The sequence below is a fragment of the Lichenostomus cassidix genome, chromosome 14, assembly GCF_008360975.1.
Source record: "Lichenostomus cassidix isolate B80296 chromosome 14, HeHo_3.0, whole genome shotgun sequence".
NCBI classification, from domain to species: Eukaryota; Metazoa; Chordata; class Aves; order Passeriformes; family Meliphagidae; genus Lichenostomus; species Lichenostomus cassidix.
Window position 1 is genome coordinate 15,021,788 of NC_139495.1, and position 15,358 is coordinate 15,037,145.

The 15,358-nt window shown below is 59.8% G+C and overlaps 3 protein-coding genes and 1 non-coding gene across 10 annotated transcripts in view; 2 read left to right on the forward strand and 2 right to left on the reverse strand.

The window, feature by feature from the left end:
* The window catches only part of RAB40C (RAB40C, member RAS oncogene family), a 37,035-nt gene extending 33,514 nt beyond the window's left edge, over window positions 1-3,521 (forward strand). For both annotated transcript variants that reach the window (XM_085075187.1, XM_085075188.1), the window contains one exon: window positions 561-3,521. In XM_085075187.1, coding sequence (XP_084931313.1) covers window positions 561-841 — 281 coding nt within the window. In that variant the 3' untranslated portion in view covers window positions 842-3,521. The remainder of the gene's footprint in view (window positions 1-560) is intronic.
* Window positions 3,522-5,942: 2,421 nt separating this feature from the next.
* WFIKKN1 (WAP, follistatin/kazal, immunoglobulin, kunitz and netrin domain containing 1) lies at window positions 5,943-10,296 on the forward strand. The gene is given in 7 exon segments (XM_085075330.1): window positions 5,943-6,070; window positions 6,891-7,006; window positions 7,009-7,193; window positions 7,196-7,293; window positions 7,393-7,445; window positions 7,487-7,653; window positions 8,509-10,296. Coding segments are annotated over 7 exon segments (2,238 nt in total). The 3' UTR covers window positions 10,000-10,296.
* A 138-nt stretch (window positions 10,297-10,434) lies between these two features.
* METTL26 (methyltransferase like 26) lies at window positions 10,435-13,463 on the reverse strand. 6 transcript variants are annotated; one of them, XM_085075198.1, is made up of 6 exons: window positions 13,180-13,450; window positions 11,899-12,061; window positions 11,776-11,815; window positions 11,260-11,347; window positions 10,975-11,053; window positions 10,435-10,905 (listed from the first exon to the last, which is right to left on the reverse strand). In XM_085075198.1, the coding sequence occupies exons 1-6, from the start codon at window positions 13,386-13,388 to the stop codon at window positions 10,858-10,860; spliced, it is 627 nt and encodes a 208-aa protein (XP_084931324.1). In that variant the 5' UTR covers window positions 13,389-13,450; the 3' UTR covers window positions 10,435-10,857. The 6 variants fall into 6 exon arrangements, with proteins under 6 accessions (XP_084931324.1, XP_084931323.1, XP_084931326.1 ...); XM_085075197.1 differs by having other exon boundaries at window positions 11,260-11,327; window positions 11,756-11,815; window positions 13,180-13,446; XM_085075200.1 differs by lacking the exon at window positions 10,975-11,053 and having other exon boundaries at window positions 13,180-13,463.
* Window positions 13,464-13,508: 45 nt separating this feature from the next.
* TRNAG-CCC (transfer RNA glycine (anticodon CCC)) lies at window positions 13,509-13,579 on the reverse strand. The gene has a single exon. It is a non-coding gene; the product is annotated as a tRNA-Gly (tRNA).
* Between the last annotated feature and the right edge of the window lie 1,779 nt (window positions 13,580-15,358).

The window sequence follows — 15,358 nt, forward strand, 5'->3', positions numbered from 1 at the left end:
GAGGGATTTCCCAAGGCAGGCTCACATGATGCAGGCTGAGCTGGGAGGATGCTGGGAAGGGCAGAGTGGTGTTCTGGGTGTTCTGGCTTGGTGGATTCTCTGTGAAGTTCTGCAGAGAGTGGCCCCCTGAGCTGGTCCCCAGTGACAATGTCACTGAGCAGGTCACAGTGACAAGGTTTCAGGACTTGCTGACCCTCTTACCTCTTTCCCAGGCACATCCTGGTTGCCAAAGGATGGGTTGAGAAGCCAAGTGTCTGTCAGGAATGTGAGCCAGGCCCTGCCAGCCCTGGATGCTGAGCAGAGGAGGGCTGGCATTGCCTAACCCTGTGTTCCCACCAAAGCTGGTGTCTGGCAAAGCACAAACCTCCAACAGCAGAGCTCACCTTGATTTCCCAAGCTTTTGTCCTAACTATCCCACTCTCTACTCGAGGCGCCTGTGCAATCATTATTTGCATATCTCCCTGGGGAGCCAGAGCAGTGCAGCGTAAGGAGTAGTTGTGGGGGGAGGGCAGCCCGGGAGATCTCCTGGCCCTTAACCGTGTGGTCTTTTCTCCCACCAGTGTTCAGCCTACAGGACCTGTGCTGCCGAGCCATCGTGTCCTGCACCCCAGTGCACCTCATTGACAAGCTCCCCTTGCCCGTCACCATCAAGAGCCACCTGAAATCATTCTCCATGGCCAACGGGATGAACGCAGTGATGATGCACGGCCGCTCCTACTCCCTGGCCAGCAGCGGAGGTGGGAGCAGCAGCAAAGGGAACAGCTTGAAGAGATCCAAATCCATCCGGCCGCCCCAGAGCCCCCCACAGAACTGCTCACGCAACAACTGCAAGATCTCTTAGCAGGGTGGGTGCCCTGAACTTCTGTCAGATCCACACCCACCCACCGATGTACAGCTGTTTGCACACCGACCCCTGTTCCACTGGATCCTTTCGGATGGGCCACGGCTGCTTTTCCAATGGCACGCACAAGCGTTAGGAATGTGCTCACGTTTTGGCTTGGCATAGGAAGAAGCATGGTGCCGGCTGGATCCCGCAGCGCTGGCGGGGAGAGGATCTGCCAAGTGACCCTCCAAGAATGCTTTGGGCTTTGCCTCTTGGCCTGGGGTGGAAAATACAGCAGCTGCCGGGTTGGGGAGGGGGGAAGGGGAAAAAAAGCTCATCCAGTCTCAATGGAGCAATGGATTTAATGGAAGATTGAGAGGCTTAAGGGAGTAGGCAAGGAGAGTCTGTGCTGCAACTTTAACTCTTGGCCTCCTGAACAGATTGCTGGTGCAATAGTGATCGTTGGATGTAGACAAAAAGAAACAGGGACAGGGGACTAATGACAGTTTTCGCCAGGATGTTAACCTGCTGTTGCCAAAAAACCCAGAGAACAAGGCAAGAGTTGGCCAATTGGAAAGGGGAAGGCAGTGCTCTGCTTGCTGCCTTCACTTATTTATGTAAATATTATACATATATATATATCACTTGTTTTTTAAGGGTTTTTTTAAGAAGCAGTCAGGGAAAATTTTATGCAGCCATGTAAATACAAGCACTGGATTGACTTTCCCAGTGTCAGCAAAGGGGACAAGTGGAGGATTTTCCAATGAAAACACATAAATGCTTTAAGAGACTTATCCCACCGCTGGGCTCCTGCTGGCGTTTTTAAATACTACATATGCAGAAGGAAAGGATGATTCGTGTGGAACATGCCCCAAGCTGCTTTATTCCTGTCATTCCCTAGAACTTGTGAGTGCCGAAGGCAGGGTGGGATGGCAGTGCATGGAGGGGCAGAGCAGAGAGTCCAGGGTCCTGGGAGGGTGGAGTGTTTTGGCAGGCCAGGAGGAAGAGGCAGCTCTGGGGGCTGACTGATGCCTTGCTCACTTTGTGCTTTCTGGTTGGGGATTTGGAAGCATTGTGCCTAAAGCAGAGGAAGAATGCTGAATTTTGTCTCTTATTGCTGCAAATTCTCAGCCATCACTTCTAGTGCCCTCCATCCACGATAGCACCCCATGTGACAGCTCCTGGATCCTTGCTGCTTCCAGCTTTGCTTTCCCAAAGGTGCTGCCTGAGCTCATGCTGCTGTGGCTCCTCCTGGATGAAAGTGGGAAAGGGCAGAAGCAGCTTTTCCCACTGGAGCATGAAGGAGCAGGGACTGGGAATGTGGAAGGTTGGGGTGGGGAAACATCAATCCCCAGGGTCCCTTAGTGGCAAAATCACTTGGCTCTTGGGGCAGTCCCAGGAGATCGGGAGAGCAAACTGCTTTGCTCCATGGGATGGCTCCTGGATCTTGGAGGCAAAAGAGCTTGGGATGGATCTTCTGTCAAGCAAGTGCACCTGCTTCCCATGGCTGACCTGTGCTGGAAATTCACCTGAAACTGAGAAATAGCACCAGCTCTTATGCAAAAGCTAAGGGAGCCTGACAGTGGGGCTGGGCTACAGGGGCAGGTTCTCATGGGTGACCAGGATGTGTAGATTGTGAGTAGCGTGGTCGGAAGGAAAGTGTACAGTGCTGCCATCTCCTCTTGGGAACAGCAGCTCCTCAAGGCCCGGATTTGCTCTGCTCCCCCTTTCCAGGCAGCCTGGGGCACTGCACGGGCAGAATGAAGCCGCCGCAGCTCCCGTGTGGCTGACGGACCCGCTGTGTCCAGGCAGGAGGGACACGTCCCCCCCGTGGCGACATCACTTCCCTTGCTCTCCAGCCGACCTGGGAAGTGCCAGAGCTTCCCTCTCCCCTCTCTGCAGAGCACAGCACAGACAGGTCTCTTGGCTCAGCTCTCTTGTGCTTTATCACCCAGCTCAAGTGAGCAAGGGGAGAATTAAACCCCAGGCAGGTGGAGGGGGAGAGGAATCCTTTGTAGTGGTGCTTTGGCTCAAGAGCAAAGCTGCGCCTGGGCCAGCCCAGTGGCGCGAAGGCCAGGGGATTTGGAGAACCTGTCTGGGACGGCTGGCACCTGTTTCCCATCACTTAACACACAGCAGAAGACAATCGCTGGCTCAGCAGCACAGGGATATACAGCCAACAGGTGACCGGCGGCTCCTCCCGGGAATCTCCCCCCAGGCACTGCGGGGCCCCAGCCCCGGTGTGTGGGGTGAAGAGAGATAAAGGGATCCTTCCTGCAATCACCAAGCTCTGCTGCATGTCTCAAAAGTTGCTATACCTCTGCTTTGGTTTGGCTGTGCCATGTGTGCTGCCTCCCCACGCTGTTTCCCTGTGGTTGGTCTGGGTTTTGTCACCCTGTAAAGTCTCATAGATCCTGTCTGGAGTGGGGATGGAAGATTTCCCTGGAGTGATTGCCCAGCAATGAACTTTTTTTATTTTTTAATTTAAAAGGAAAAGATTCTTGCATCTGATGTCAACACTAGTCTGTAGCTGCTCTCCAACACTTGTACCATTCCTGAGTTGGTTTTTTTTGGACTATCCTTTTATTTTTTTATTCCTTTGTACAGTCAGTGTTGTTCAACTGATTCTACATTGTTTTGTTTTGTATAAATTAAAGTCTTTTTGTTTGTTTTGAACTACCAGTTGAAAAGAGGAAAAGTTGTATCGGTTTTTGTGTGGACTGGGAAGAGGGTGAAAGGAAAAAGGTGGTGGTTTTGCACATGCCTGGGGATTTGGAGCTATTTGTGGTGCAGCTGTGTATTCCCACTTCCAGGTCATCCACAAAATAACTTGAATTACAATTTCTGGGGAGCCATCATTCCTGGCTGTGGTGGCTTTTTGCCCTTTTCTGTAGATGCAGAAGATAAATCTGCTCCTGATTCTCACTGAAATGCTGATTTGGGGTAGTGGAGCCCTAAGAAAACAAACTCATCTCCAACAGGGCTGGTCCCATAGGTGGCTAGAGGAGGCCAGGCTCTCCAGCAGCTTGCCAGGCATTGCGCCCAGTCACTGCTCCACGGGGAGAGGACAAGTACAGTCAAAACCTTAAATCCCTTCTTTTGGTCTGGGTGATCCTGGGGGAGCAGTGAGTGCTGTGGCAGCAGTCACCCATCCTGCCCAGACTGGAGTAAGCTGGAAGCCATCCTGGGATAAGTGGGACTGAAATGGAGAGGATGCTGTAGGGTGCTCGGAGCACCAGTGTCACACCAGGGTGGCCTTTGGAGGCACCAGGAGCCCCAAAGAAGCAGGATTTGATCCTGGGGTGGAGGGAGACTTCTTGTCTGATCCCTATCTCGCAGCCCACCTCCCTTTGACCTCTTTTTTCCCCTGCCTTTTCACTTCCCTGGGATCAGATTTTCCACTTCGTACCAGACTGGCCACGCTTGTTTTAACAGCTTAAGTAGTAATTGCTGGGGCTGGGAGGGGGCAGGGGGAAATGAGATCGTGTCTGCAGCCTGGAAAACCCTGGAGCTAAGGTGAAAGCCTGGTCAGGGAAGAGTCATGCAGCTTTTTTTTTTTTTCCTTCAGAGGATTCTGGAAGTGTCTGTTCCCTCTCCCAGGCCCGAAACAAAGGCTGTGTGTGGTTTCAGGTGGGGTTGGGACAGCCGGAGCCCATTACGGCAGAGCAGCAGGGGCTGTGGGGCTGCAGCTGTCTGCTTGGGAAGAGCAGGGCAGGAAAACACTGCACAGCCTGAGCAGAGTGGGAAGGCTGGGAGAGCTTCAAGGCTCTCTGCTCCTTGGAGAAGGAGGAGGGAACAGGTTACTCTGGGATGATTCGGGTCTGTCCTCATTAAGTGCGTTTCTGTGCACCCACCTCTCTGATGTGAGGTTTCTTGGGTTGGTCCCACTGTCCCACACAGGCTGGGAAGAGGTGGTGACCTTCATCCAACTGCAAGATGCTTGAAAAGGAGGGTGCACCGCCTGTGGGTGCATTGGAGGGGCAGGAGCCCGCTAGGTGCAGTGGATTATGGGAACAGGGACACACAGCACGGCACCCTTCCTTTAAGGCCATGGTGCTGGGCCGCTTCCTTGTCTTGGAGGGAGACAAAGAACCTTAAATTATACCTTTGTCTGTGATCTTTGAAAGTAACCCCAAAAATCCTATTTTAGGGTGTGGTTGGTGCCTGGACACATGGAGGTTAACAGTTTAGAACTGCTGAGATGGTGAATTTGTCATGGGCTTGGTCAGGGTGGGAAGTCACTTCATTGTTCACCTTCAGCTGAAGAAGCACTCACAAGAGGCTGGCTGGGGGTCTCCAGGCAGGGTGAAGGTCTCAGGCTGGCTGGGGGTCTCAAAATGTGGGTGAGGATCTCCAGTTGTTGGGAGCTGCATTTCCAACCATGCAGCAGCTGCCATTCTTCCATCCAGCCTTGCACCACTGAGGTGACAGTTCCCAGCCACTGCTTGTCCCTGCCTCATGACTTCTGATCTTGGTGACACGAGGCACCTTGGGCTTCAGTGTGAGACACGTGCCACCCTCTGGGGCTGCTCCTCTGGCCTTGGAAAGGGGGTGTGGGACAGGAATCAACCCAGATGCCAGTGCTGTCATCATGCTGTGACCACATGGAGCCCAGCAGGGGGATGGGCAAAAGTTGGTCTCCAGGTTTTCTTCCCTATTCTCTTCCCTCCTACACCACAAGGAAGGACCCTGGGATGAGGTGGCTCTTCGTCCCCAGGCTCCATTCCTGGGGACCAAGGTGCCCTGCATCTGCCTGTTCTTCCCAGCTGGAGCAAGGTGGGTTGTGGATCAGGGATCTCCAGGCAGCAGGTGCCTGGGGTCTGCGGGTTTCAGGCTGCCAGGGTGCACAGGGTACAGGCCACAGCAGCTCCTGGCTGGGCTACCCTGATAAAATTCCCTTTTTGCAAAACATCGGTCTCCCCACGAGTGTCCCAGGGCAGCATAACCTTCCCTCAGCATCTGCAGCTGGATGGACCCTTGAGTGGCTGCTTGGCTGTGGAACAGCATCCAGGGTACAGCCACAGGACATGCTCCGGCCCTCCACACATGGTCATGGCCAGCTGGTGACAGACCTGATTGTGCTTTGGGGTTTTGGGCCCTGGGGAGCCCCAGAATCGCCATGGGCAGCCCAGAGCCAGCAGCACTGCAGTCGTTTGCTGGCTCGGGCAGGGAAGTGGCAATGGTGACAGAGGGGTGGCTGGAGTTCACTGTGCCACAGCTCTGCGGCTGCACGCTGCTCACACCAGCGTGGGGGTGTCGAGGGTCCCCCAAATCACCTGGTCTGGGGCAAAAAGGCTTCCCCCAGGAGCCACAGATGGGAACACCAAGCCATTACATACAAAAGCACCTCTAGGATGAGGGTGGGTTGGATTCCCCCAACAAAAAAATATATATAGAAAGGGCTTCCCCCGTTTGTTTCATCTCCTCCACCACCTGCCCCCAACCGGGGAGGCTGGAGGTCCTGAGCTGCTCTGCCAGGGCAAAGCCCCCTCAGGTTTGCTGTTTCACAGGGGCTGCAGATCCCCCTCAGCGCTGAGGCTCTCACCAGAGCCGGAAGAGTTAATGCTCCCAAAATGCCATGAAATGTTCCTGCTGCAGGTCAGTCTCCATCGGGGATTAGGGGGATCTGGCCGGAGAGCCGAGGCCACTCCTGCCAGCTCAGGGCTGGTGCGGGACGTGCTGGTTGAGCCCGAGCACAGTGTGCCGGGGTCTGGTGTGGCTCAGGAGACATCCTGGCTGTAAATCATCGCGGAGGGAGGGCTGCGAGCGCCAGGGGGCTGGGGAAGCTCCTCCAGGGGGGCTGGGTGGGCACCCATCCCGCCAGGCAAGACAGGGTCCTGTGCCAGAGCACGGCACTCGTGGGATGAGGGCTGGAAAGCGGGGATGGATCCGTGCCGGTGTCCCGCTCCTGGGCACCTTCGGCTGCGGTGCCGGTGGGTGCGGTGCGGGGGTGAGAGGCTCCCGGGCCAGCCCTGCCCCGGCCGCCCGCAGCGTGGGCTCCGCGTGCCTCCCGCCGGCCGCCCCGTCCGAATGGACCGCAGGCTCCGGCTGTTTTCTCATCCTGCAGGAATTCAGCTCCGTGGGCCGGGCGGGTTTTTGTGTGTCGTTCCCCCCCCCCCCCTTCACTCTCCCTCTTTGGAGACTTTCTGCATTCTGCCTTTGATCTCCCCCCGTGTTTGCCCAGGGATCGCCGGGCTCGCCGGGGTTAGAGGCTGAGGTCAGCGCCTTTCCCATTCCAAACACCCAGAAACATCAGTAGGAAGGGAGGGGATTCAGATTACAACCTTCCCGTCCTCCCCTTCCACCCCACTCGCCCCGCTGGCCGTGCCGGGGATGGACTGAGCCCCGAGGGACACCCGCCGCTGCTGCCGTGTCCCCGGCGCCCCGAGAGCCGAGCGGCGGCGATGGATGGAGGCGGCGAGCGGCATCGCCGGTGGTCTGGCGGGCGCCGGGAGTGCTGAAGGACAGAGGTTTGGTCCTCTCCTCCTCCTCCTCTTTGTCCCCCCGCCCGCCCGCCTCCTCCCTCATCCCCTCCGTCCTGAATGTGATTTACCCCGAGCCCTCGCCAGCGAGCCAGGCCGACGGCGCGGGGTGCCCCGATGGCTCCTCGTGGGAGAGGCGGGCGTGGGGCCCGTTGCCAGCGCACGAGTGGGCGGCAGCGAGTCCCCGTGGGCGTCGCGCTGCTCCTGCCCGTGCTGGCGGCGGCGGCGGCCGGGCTGAGCCTGCAGCCGGGCAGGGTGAGGCACCTGGGCGTCTGCCCCAACCAGCTGAACCCCAACCTCTGGGTGGACGCCCAGAGCACCTGCGAGCGGGAGTGCCAGGCCGACCAGGTGAGCGGGGGCGGCGCGCGGTAACAGGGTTTGGGGGGCATCCCCAGGTCCCCGAGGGAGAAGCTTTGGTGTGCGGGTCCTGTGCCGGCTGGTACAGCCGGTTCAGCTGTTTCAGTGCAACAGGCACAGCCCGGCTGCAGCTTTGCCCCCTAAGCCCCTGCTGTCGGCTGGGAGGGATGCCCATGACTGCTCCCCAGCCCCCACAGGCAGAGAAACTGCTTGTTGCCCCTCATGTCACCCTCTCAGACCACGTCCCATGGTCAGAACACCCTCTTCGTGCACCCCCAAAATGCTCCCACCCTATCAAAGGGCTGGCTGAGATGAAGGGAATGGGTGTGCTGGGACACGGACCCCACCAGGGACAGGACAGAATCCTCTCCCAACTTTTCCCTGAGGGCATGAGCCCACCCACGGACCGGGCTGTCCATCCCAGAGAGCCCAGCCTCTGGGCTGCACCAGGGTGAGCAGGGGCACCGGCACTCCCACGCCACTTAGGGCTGCCTAGACCCAGAGGGGAAACTCCTTCGCAGTTAGTTCATCTGTATGACGAGTTCTGCCTCCCCTCAACCAGTAAAAGCTGAGAGGGGCAAGTTGTTCTCTGCCGTGGGGAAGAAAGGACCGTCATCACTGCGGTGCACCCCTAAAGAGGGTGCTGAGGCTGGGCTGGGGCTGGTGCAGCTGTGCCGGGCAGGTCTGGCTCTTACCCCGGAGCCCAGCGACGCTGAAGGTGCACGGGGCTGCGCGGGGGACACCTGCCCACACGGAAGTCCCACAGCGGTGGGAATAGCACCCACAGCCACCGCACTGCGGTGACCTCCACGTCCCCCCCGCAATCTCTTCTCCCTCCCCGACCAGGACTGTGAAGACTTTGAGAAATGCTGCACCAACGTGTGTGGGCTCAGGAGCTGCGTGGCCGCGCGCTTTGCCGACGGCAGCGTCCCGGCGCTGGCGCTGGCGCCCGCCGCCTCCTGCGAGAGCTTCGTGTGCGCGCAGCAGGGCTCCGACTGCGACATCTGGGACGGGCAGCCCGTCTGCAAGTGCAAGGACCGCTGCGAGAAGGAGCCCAACTTCACCTGCGCCTCCGACGGCCTCACCTACTACAACAAGTGCTACATGGACGCCGAGGCGTGTCTGCGCGGCACCCGTCTCACCACCGTGCCCTGCAAGCACATCTTCACCTGGCCCGACACCAGCCCCGTGCCGCAGGAGACCACGGCGCGCCCCACGCCCGGCGCCGGCCCCGAGGTCCCTGTGCCCCCCGCCCTCTACACCAACCCCTTCCACCAGTCCGTGCGCGCCGGCGGCACCGTCAGCTTCCGCTGCGACGTGAGCGGGCGCCCGCAGCCCGACATCACCTGGGAGAAGCAGAGCGAGCGGGAGGAGAACTTCATCATGCGGCCCGATCAGATGTACGGCAACGTGGTGGTCACCAACATCGGCCAGCTGGTCATCTACAACGCCCGCCACGAGGACGCCGGGATCTACACCTGCACGGCCCGAAACGCCGCTGGGCTGCTCCGCGCCGACTTCCCGCTGTCGGTGGTCAGGAGGGAGCCGGGGGGGACCCCGCGGACCGGCAGCCCCCAGCCCTTCCCCAGCGCCGAGTGCCTGAAGGAGCCGGACCGGCGGCGGTGCGAGGCCCCGGAGGTGCGCTGGCACTTCGATGCCAAGCAGGGCTCCTGCCTCACCTTCCGCTATGGCGGCTGCGGGGCCAACAGGAACCACTTTGAAACGTACGAGGAGTGCAGAGCCGCCTGCCTGGGCAGCGCCCGCCCCACCTGCCTGCTGCCCATGGTGCAGGGGCCCTGCCAGAACTGGGAGCCGCGCTGGGCATACAACCACCTGCTGAAGCAGTGCCACTCCTTCGTCTACGGTGGCTGCGAGGGCAACACCAACAACTTTGAGAGCAAGGAGACCTGCGAGGACGTGTGCCCTTTCCCCAAGAGCCTGCAGTGCAAGGCCTGCCGCCTGAAGAGCAAGATGGTGCTGAGCCTCTGCCGCAGTGACTTCGCCATCGTGGGGCGGCTGATGGAGATCGTGGAGGACCAGGACTCCGGCATCGCCCGCTTTGCCCTCGAGGATGTCCTCAAGGATGAGAAGATGGGCCTCAAGTTCTTCAACATCAAGTATCTGGAGGTGACCTTGACCGACATGGACTGGAGCTGCCCCTGCCCCAACATGACGGCGGAGGATGGGCCCCTGATCATCATGGGTGAGGTGCACGATGGAATGGCCACGCTGGACCCCAGCAGCTACGTCCGGGCGGCCAACGACAAACGGGTGAAGAAGATCTATGAGCTGATGGAGAAGAAAACCTGTGACCTCCTGAACCGTTTCCAGGACTAGGGGAGAGCCGGGATGTGCCGACAGGGGGAGCTGCAGACATACCATGGCGGGGGCAGCCTGGGGGAGCCCCTGCAGCAGTGCCTTTATCTCGAGGTTACCTCCGTCATGTAGTTCCCCCCCAACACCATGCTGAGCCCCAGACCAGCTCCCACTTCCCCTGTAATTTATCTGCCCCATGTTCCCCTCACCGTGTGACCCCCCCAGCCTGTCTAGCAGCAATAGAGAACTGGGTTGGGTTATGGGGGGGGGGTGGGGGTGTGGGATATCTGCCAGGACCACTCCACATATAAAATCTTCCCACCTCACCAAAGCTTCTGGGCCCAGTGTAGCCTCCCCTGGTGCTGGACCTGACCCCTTCACTGGTGCTGGAGGTGGAACTGGGGACAGCCCCTCCCCCCAAAATGTTTGTGCTGAAAACATCAGGGAGCTGCTGGCTGTGGGGGGCAAAGCCACAGAGTTTATTGGGGGGGGCAGCAGCACAATTCTGGGGAAGGGGGACAGGCCCCCTGCCATTGGTACAGCATCCTCTGAGGAAATGGAGCAAGGAGTCTCCCCCATGCCCAGGGGTGCTGTGTCCCCTCCCCCACACCTGTGTGTCCCCCTCCCCCATGTCTGTGCCCCTCGTGGCAGCTGTGGTGACTCCTGTGGTCCAGGCTGGGGCACCCCACTGCAAAGGGAGCCCCAAAGGCACCGGGGGAGATGGATCCCCCCAGCCAAGTCAGCTGGGGTGAGTGGGGCACTGTCCCACCACTGCTGTCCCCAGCCGCATTGCAGCCATGGTGGTACAGTGACACCCCTTGAGGAGGCATCAATGGGGACAGTGGTGCCAGGAGGTGCCAGAGGTGCTGTCAGGGAAGGTCACAGCTTGCGGAAGATCAGGCTCTTGTTGTTGGCTGGCATGTCCACCTGGAAGCACAGATTTGGGGCTCAGGGGTGCACACCGGCACAGGAACACCCCCAGGCCCCATCACCTACCATCCTCTCCAGGCGCAGCCCATTGGCCTCAGCCAGCTCCCGCAGCATTGCCGTGTCCCGCAGCCCCCAGGCGGGATTCCTGCGGGGAGGGAGGCGTGGGTCACACACAGGAACATCCCCCCACAGCATCCCCATCTCCCAGGGGTGTTCCCGGCTGGGGGCTGCCCTCAGGCGTTGCTTATCTTGAAGGATCACGCTGGGAGGGAGCTTCCTGCAGCTGCAGGGGCAGGACAGAGAGGACAGGATGGGCCCCCAGCAGCCTGGGCCCCCCCAGCCCCCTCCTACCTGTGCCTCAGGCTGCGGTCAAAGTCCACGTTGCTCTGGGGGCTGATGTGGCCGTCCACGGCATAGGGCTGGTGGGACAGAGCTGGAGCTGTGGGCATGAGCCACCGTGTGTCCCTCCATCCCCTCTTCCATGGGCTGCTGTCCCCACCACACACAGAAGACAAGACATGGAAGAGACAGGGCCTCCAAGGGGAACCATGAGTCCCATCACCCGCTGGGGGTCCTGTCACCCACTGTGAGTCCTGTCACCCTCTGCAGGCCTCCCCAGACCCTGCCTCGGATTAGATGAGGGAGGACGGGATTTCTCTCATTCAAAACTGCCCCTTTCAGGGCTCAGCATGTACCCCAAAAGGCAGACACCCCCCAAAACCCAAGCCCCTGCCTTTCCCAGTTCCCTCCCCAAGCGATGCCTGGAGCTGCCCTCCCACCTGCCCCCTAGCATCCGCTCTGACACCCTGCACTCCCAGGATGCTCCTGTACAGGACAGAGGACCCACCCCATAGGTGAAGAGCACACCTCCGGGCTTCAGCAGCACGCCGGCACCCTTGAACAGGCCCTGGGGAATGAGAGGTGGGAAGTAGGTCAGGGGGCTCCCTCCTCGGCCCTGGCAGGGAACAGGGGATGGCGAGGGCTGCTCACCTCGGTGCACCGCAGCTCCGCGATGTGCATCATGTTGATGCTGACAAGGAGGTCGAGGCTGGCAGGCTGGGTGCCCCCCCAGCTCTCCCAGCCCTGTGACACGTCCAGCACGATGGGGGGCAGCAGGTTGGGCACCCCCGTGGCCTCCACATAGGCAGCAATGCTGTGGGCAGCAAACCCCACGTGAAGCCCAGCTGGGTGCCCCCTGTGCATCCCCCCAGCACCACTGCCGGCACAGACAAACCTCCTAGATGGACTCTCAGATGTGGAATAACAAGGGTGTGGGTGCTGCACAGCCTGGGGGCTCTTTGCTCAGCCCTTTGCTTCCACCTGGCAGATGGAAAACTGGAAGCACCTGGACAACCAGCAGCACGTGGATAGAGAGGCCCCAGGGTCTGAACTCCCCAATCCTGGAGCACCCTGCCCTTGTGGGGCACCCCACGAGTACCACCGCACCAGGACCACCTGACTTTGGTGTAATTTACACCCTTTTTGGCACATTCACCACCAAGGTCTCGGCTCCTGCAGCCTCCCAGCCTGGGGATTATTTTCACCCAGGGTGGTGGGTGCTGCTGGGTGGGCAGCACAAAATTCCCCCTGGACAGGCCCTGATTCTGGCACCTCCCCTCCAGGCTTTTTTTTTTTTTCTGTGGCGGAAAGCTGGATTTTGGGACTTTTCTTGGAAAAAATAAAGTCCTGAGCTGGGGAGCATGTTTGGGAGTTGGATATTGGGGATTTATTGAAAAAAAATATAGTGAGTATTGACTTGGGGAGCCTGGGCTGGGCAAGAGTTGAATACTGTTGTTTGCCTCGAAAAAAATAAAGCATCAAGACAGAGACCCTGGGCTGTCCAAGGGGGTCTTTGCTGGGAAAAATTACACATTAAGCTCATCCAAGAGTAGGATATTGGGGTTTTCCTGGAAAAAATACAGCACCGAGCAGGGGAATCTAGACTGCTGGAGAACTGGATACTGGTTTTTTGCTGAATAAAGAAAAGAAGTGTGGAGCCCAGGCCCACTGCTGAGTGGGTTTTTCTGGGAAAAAAAATGCATCCAGCTCATCCAAGAGTTGGATATTGGGATTTTCCTGGAGGAAACACAGCACTGAGCAGGAGAGCCCGAGCTCCAGGGGAGTTGGATATTGGGGGTTTCCCAAAATCCCAAAACGAAACAAAATAAAGAAAAAAATAAAATGGGTAATGGGGAACAGGGGCCGCGCGTCCATGGGCCGGCGGGAGGTGCACCCCGATCCCCCCTGCCCCGAGTCCCCAGCCCCGCTCACCTGCGCAGCGCCCCGGGGTCGATGTCCGAGGGCTGCCAACGCGTCTGCGGCAGCGCCCGAGCGAAGTGCGCGGCATGAAGCCCTGCGCCCGCGCCCACCTCCAGCACCCGCAGCGGACCGAGCCCCGAACCCGCACCGCCCCCCGCGTACTCCCGCAGCACGGCCAGGATCGGGCCCTTGTTGCGCTCCGCGGCCGCCGGGACCTGCATGGCCTCGGCAGGCGGCGGAACTACAGCTCCCGGCACCGCGGCGGGACCGCCCCACGCACCGCGGGTGGAGCTTCCCACGGCGGGGAGGGGAAAAGGAAGATGGAAGGAAAAAGAGGTATATGCGCCGCCCGGGAATCGAACCCGGGTCGCAAGAATGGGAATCTTGCATGATACCACTACACCAGCGGCGCGGCCGAGCACACTAACGCCCCGCCGCCCCTCCGAGCCACGCACCACCACGGGAGCTCCGGCCCGGGGCGCTGCTGCACCCCCGCCAAGCAGCGACACCCCAGCGGGGGCAAGCTGAGGCTGTGCGCCGACACCCCAGGAAAATGGGGAGGAGGGGGGGAATCCCCCACCTACCCTTTCCACGACAGCTGTCACTGGTGATGGAGGTCTGGAGGGATTCATCTGGAGCACAAGGATTAGAGGTTCAGCCCTTCCAAGCACGGAAGAACTCAGGGATGCCCTCGCAGGCGCTTAAAAATCCCGGGCAGGGCCGGAGGGACACTGAGGCACGGCCCCTGACACGTGACAGGGCGGGTGACAGCCAGCGGTGGCATCCCGTGGGTCAAGGTTGTATTTAGGCACAGTAACAGGGCTGGGGGTGACAGCACTGGATGCCCACCCGCGAGGGGTCCACTGGTGCCTGGCACCCAGCAGGGTCAGGCACTGCTGCGCTTTTATGGGAGACACCCTCCTGCACCCCTCCCTCCCTGGCCACTACCGTGGCAACGTGGCGGAAAGGCAAAGGTCACCCTCGTGGGGTGGCTTTGCAGCCCCTGGACCCAGGCTGGAACTTCCCAGAGACCCCAGTGGGTTTGTCACAGGGTCTCTCCCCAGAACTCCGGGTGCTGTCACCAGCCAGCCACAGGGGTGGCCGGTGGACAATGCGGAGTGCCCGGGGACTAGCTCGGGGTCATGTCCTGGGTCTGCACCTCCTGCCACGTGGGGACACTTTGACGGGACCTCCTCGCTCCAAAGGTCACCCTGCTGGCCACTCCGGCTTCCTGCGCTGGTCATGGCATGTGCAGCTCGGGACTCGTCGCAGCACTGTCCCCGTGAGAGTGGCATCTCAGCCGCTGCCTCTGCACCCCCTCACGTTTCCCTGCCTGGGTCCGCCGTGTCCCAGGAATGACCCCTATCTGTCCCCTGTGTGTGCCGTGGCTCCAGTGTCCTGTGTCCTGAGTGTTCCCGTGCAGGTCACTGCGTGCCTGTGCCGTCTTGTGTCCCATGTGCCTCCTGTGCCCTCTCCCCTACTTGACCCCCGCGTGTTCCAATGTCTCTTGTGTGCATTCTATGTGTCCTGTGTGTGTCCTGTGTCTCCCACAGGTCACACTTGTCCCCTCTGTGTCCCACACATGTCGCCGGTGTGTGTGCCCTCCACATCCCACGCGTGCCCCTGATATGTCCTGTGCATGTTCCATGTGTGTCCCAATATCCTATGTCCATTCCTTACGGTCCCTGCATATGTCGCATGTATGTCCCCACGTGTCCCCAAATACATGTGTCCTGCTTGTCTCCAGCATGTGTGCCTGCATCCTGCGTGTCTCCAGTGTCCCCATTATACCCCGACGTGCAACCCTGACATGTCCTGCGTGCCTCCAGTGTGTTTTCCCTCATCCCACACACTCCCCCAGTGTATCCCATGAATGTCCGCTGTGTGTCCCCACATCCCCTGTGTGTGCGACGAGCGTCCCCACATCCCACGTGTGTCCCTTGCGTGCCCTGCATGTGTCCCAAGCATCCCACGCACCTCCCACACTTACCCTAACGCGTCCCGCGTGTCCCCTGTGTGTCCCACATCCCGCGTCTTCCCGCCGGTGTGTCCTGTGCGTGTCCCCTATGTGTCTCTGCAACCCATGTATGTTCCTAACACACCACGCATGTGTCGCAAGTGTCCCCGCACGCCTCCCGCGTGTTCCCCGCCCTGTCCCGCGCGTGTTCCGCGCGCCCCCCAAGCGGCCGTG